At 56.0% G+C, this 2,110-nt stretch overlaps 1 protein-coding gene across 1 annotated transcript; it reads right to left on the bottom strand.

The window, feature by feature from the left end:
* Positions 1 to 256: 256 nt before the first annotated feature.
* PHACADRAFT_214984 (uncharacterized protein) lies at positions 257 to 2,034 on the bottom strand (the record flags this gene model as incomplete). The annotated part of the gene is made up of 6 exons (XM_007403357.1): positions 1,852 to 2,034; positions 1,683 to 1,800; positions 1,002 to 1,631; positions 924 to 945; positions 523 to 874; positions 257 to 473 (listed from the first exon to the last, which is right to left on the bottom strand). The coding sequence occupies exons 1-6, from the start codon at positions 1,956 to 1,958 to the stop codon at positions 257 to 259; spliced, it is 1,446 nt and encodes a 481-aa protein (XP_007403419.1). The 5' UTR covers positions 1,959 to 2,034.
* Between the last annotated feature and the right edge of the window lie 76 nt (positions 2,035 to 2,110).

Raw genomic sequence — 2,110 nt, 5'->3', positions numbered from 1 at the left:
TTTCCCCTGAGCAGGTCTCAAAAACGTTAGAAGTGGAGGGGGCAAGCGCGGGGGAATGCAGAAGGACACGAGCTGAATATCCATGACCCCGAGCACTTCAAGGACCCCAAGACCGCTATGGCGGATAGTTGGTTCGGCGCGAAGAAGCAATGTCACTGCACATTATATACGTCATCTGCTATATGACTTGCAGAACGTAAACACAGCTGAAATGGAGAAATACAGTTTATGTCAAACCAATAACCTTGTCAGGATTTTACACCGTCGTTTTCCTCCGCTTTGCGGGCGGGCCAGTGAGACCGTGACCGGCCTCAGAATCAACAGAGGATCCTGAAGGCTGGATGCGGGACTGAGCCCAGGACCTCATTGCTTGGGTCATTTCGAGAGGCTGTGTTTCAGCCCACAATGTGAACCGGGCCAGAAGACCGAGGCGTGAGGCGTGGCGCTTCTCATGATACAGCATCGTCTCGGAACTAGACGCGTCATAGGCTTACCGCCCGTGGAAATAACCAAACCACATACCTTGGGCATACAGCAGGCCATCCAACCCGCATCAGTCCTGCGAGCATCCCGTCATCCGGCAACGTCGCCAGCCCCGCATACGGACAGCAGCGCTTGATAGCGAGCGTCCGGAGTGCAGCGTCGTTCCAGGAGAGCCCGGCGTGGCACACGGCAGACGCGACACGCGATGCGTGGCGTGGAAGCTCCGATGATAACAAGACTTCTTCTGCAAAACTATGGTCGAATTTAGTTGGCGGAGAGGTGCGAGTGGATTCGAGTTTGGTGCATGCGCGGAGAAGCCCGCCCTCGCCGCTGTAGAGCAGCGAGAATGTGCTCCAGCCTGGGTAGATCATAAGTACGGAGCGATGATACCCTAGAAAGGAATAAGTTGAAAGCTCTGAACGTCATTACTGAGGACCCACAGCGTTCGAGAGAGCTCACATACTAAAGGCGCCTTTTAGTTACTTGGTTTGTGACAGAATGCACGAACAAGAACCTACATTGCCCTGGTATCCCTGATACTTTTCCCTGTCACAATTCTGTAGTCGCTCCACATCCTCAGTGAGATCCTCCGGGAGCGTCTCGTTATCGTCATACTCGAGCTCTTTGGCAACAAGCATCCCATCGAGGTCAACGAAGTGCTCAATCGTCATCTCGCGGCCTTCGATCTCTTCGAACTCGTAGCACACGGCCCTCCGCCGCCCGCGCGACCGGTCTGCATAGCGCCACGGTTGGTAGTACCCGTCCGACGGCGGGAAGTCGTACCCGAGATCGCCGCTCTCGATCGACCCTACAAGGTGGCACACAGCGTGCGCGAGCCCGAGGCCGATACCGTACTCTCGCGCGAGGTCTGCGAGGAGTGCGACGCGGTGCGCGTCTGCACCCTTGAGCGCGCCCGCATTCAGGTTTGCACGCGAGTACTTGTGATCTAGCAGGTACACGAGCTTCTCAGGCGCGTATGTACCCTCGTCGGCGTTCCGCAGGCGGCACAGGCGGCGAAGTTCGTCCACAATCCATGCGTTGGTCGAGAGAGCAGGGCGCAACGCCTGGGTCATGTGCACAGGATTGTACGAGAGTGCGAGGCGGAAGCCCGAGGTGATAGGTTTGATCTCGTGCGTGACGTCGGTGTACTAAGCCATGATGCTTGTGTCGAGCCCGCTGGCTTGGCTATAGTCATATACGGTCGACATGCCGCCATGCGACAGGTGTGCGGCGCCGCCTGTGAAAGGAGACGGGAGGACGACAACAATTGTTGCGAACATGCCGTTGACCTTTTCAATGCCAACGTGCGACAAAAAGCTGTCCAATGCTATTTAGCAGAGCATAGAGGGGCAGTTTACGCTCACTTACTGCGAGCCCGTCTCGTAGAGAAGTAACTTGTAGAGTTCGCACCGCGGCTTGCTGACGTTAACGTCCACCCCAAGCGCACTGCAGACCGTATTGACAACTTTCTCCATGAAGGCAGTCCATGCAAGACTTCTGAAGGCCACCTAGAATGTCTTCAGGGCGAAAAGAAAACGCGCATATATTCGGTGATACAGACCATGCTTGCGTCCAGCTCCCACGTATCATGTACGCTGCGGTCCACAACCGTGCGTTCGCCCTTTCC

Source organism: Phanerochaete carnosa (assembly GCF_000300595.1).
Source record: "Phanerochaete carnosa HHB-10118-sp unplaced genomic scaffold PHACAscaffold_1061, whole genome shotgun sequence".
In the NCBI taxonomy this organism is placed as follows: domain Eukaryota; kingdom Fungi; phylum Basidiomycota; class Agaricomycetes; order Polyporales; family Phanerochaetaceae; genus Phanerochaete; species Phanerochaete carnosa.
The sequence above is the reverse complement of the archived record's forward strand: the minus strand, read 5'-3'. Positions and strand labels throughout refer to the sequence as shown.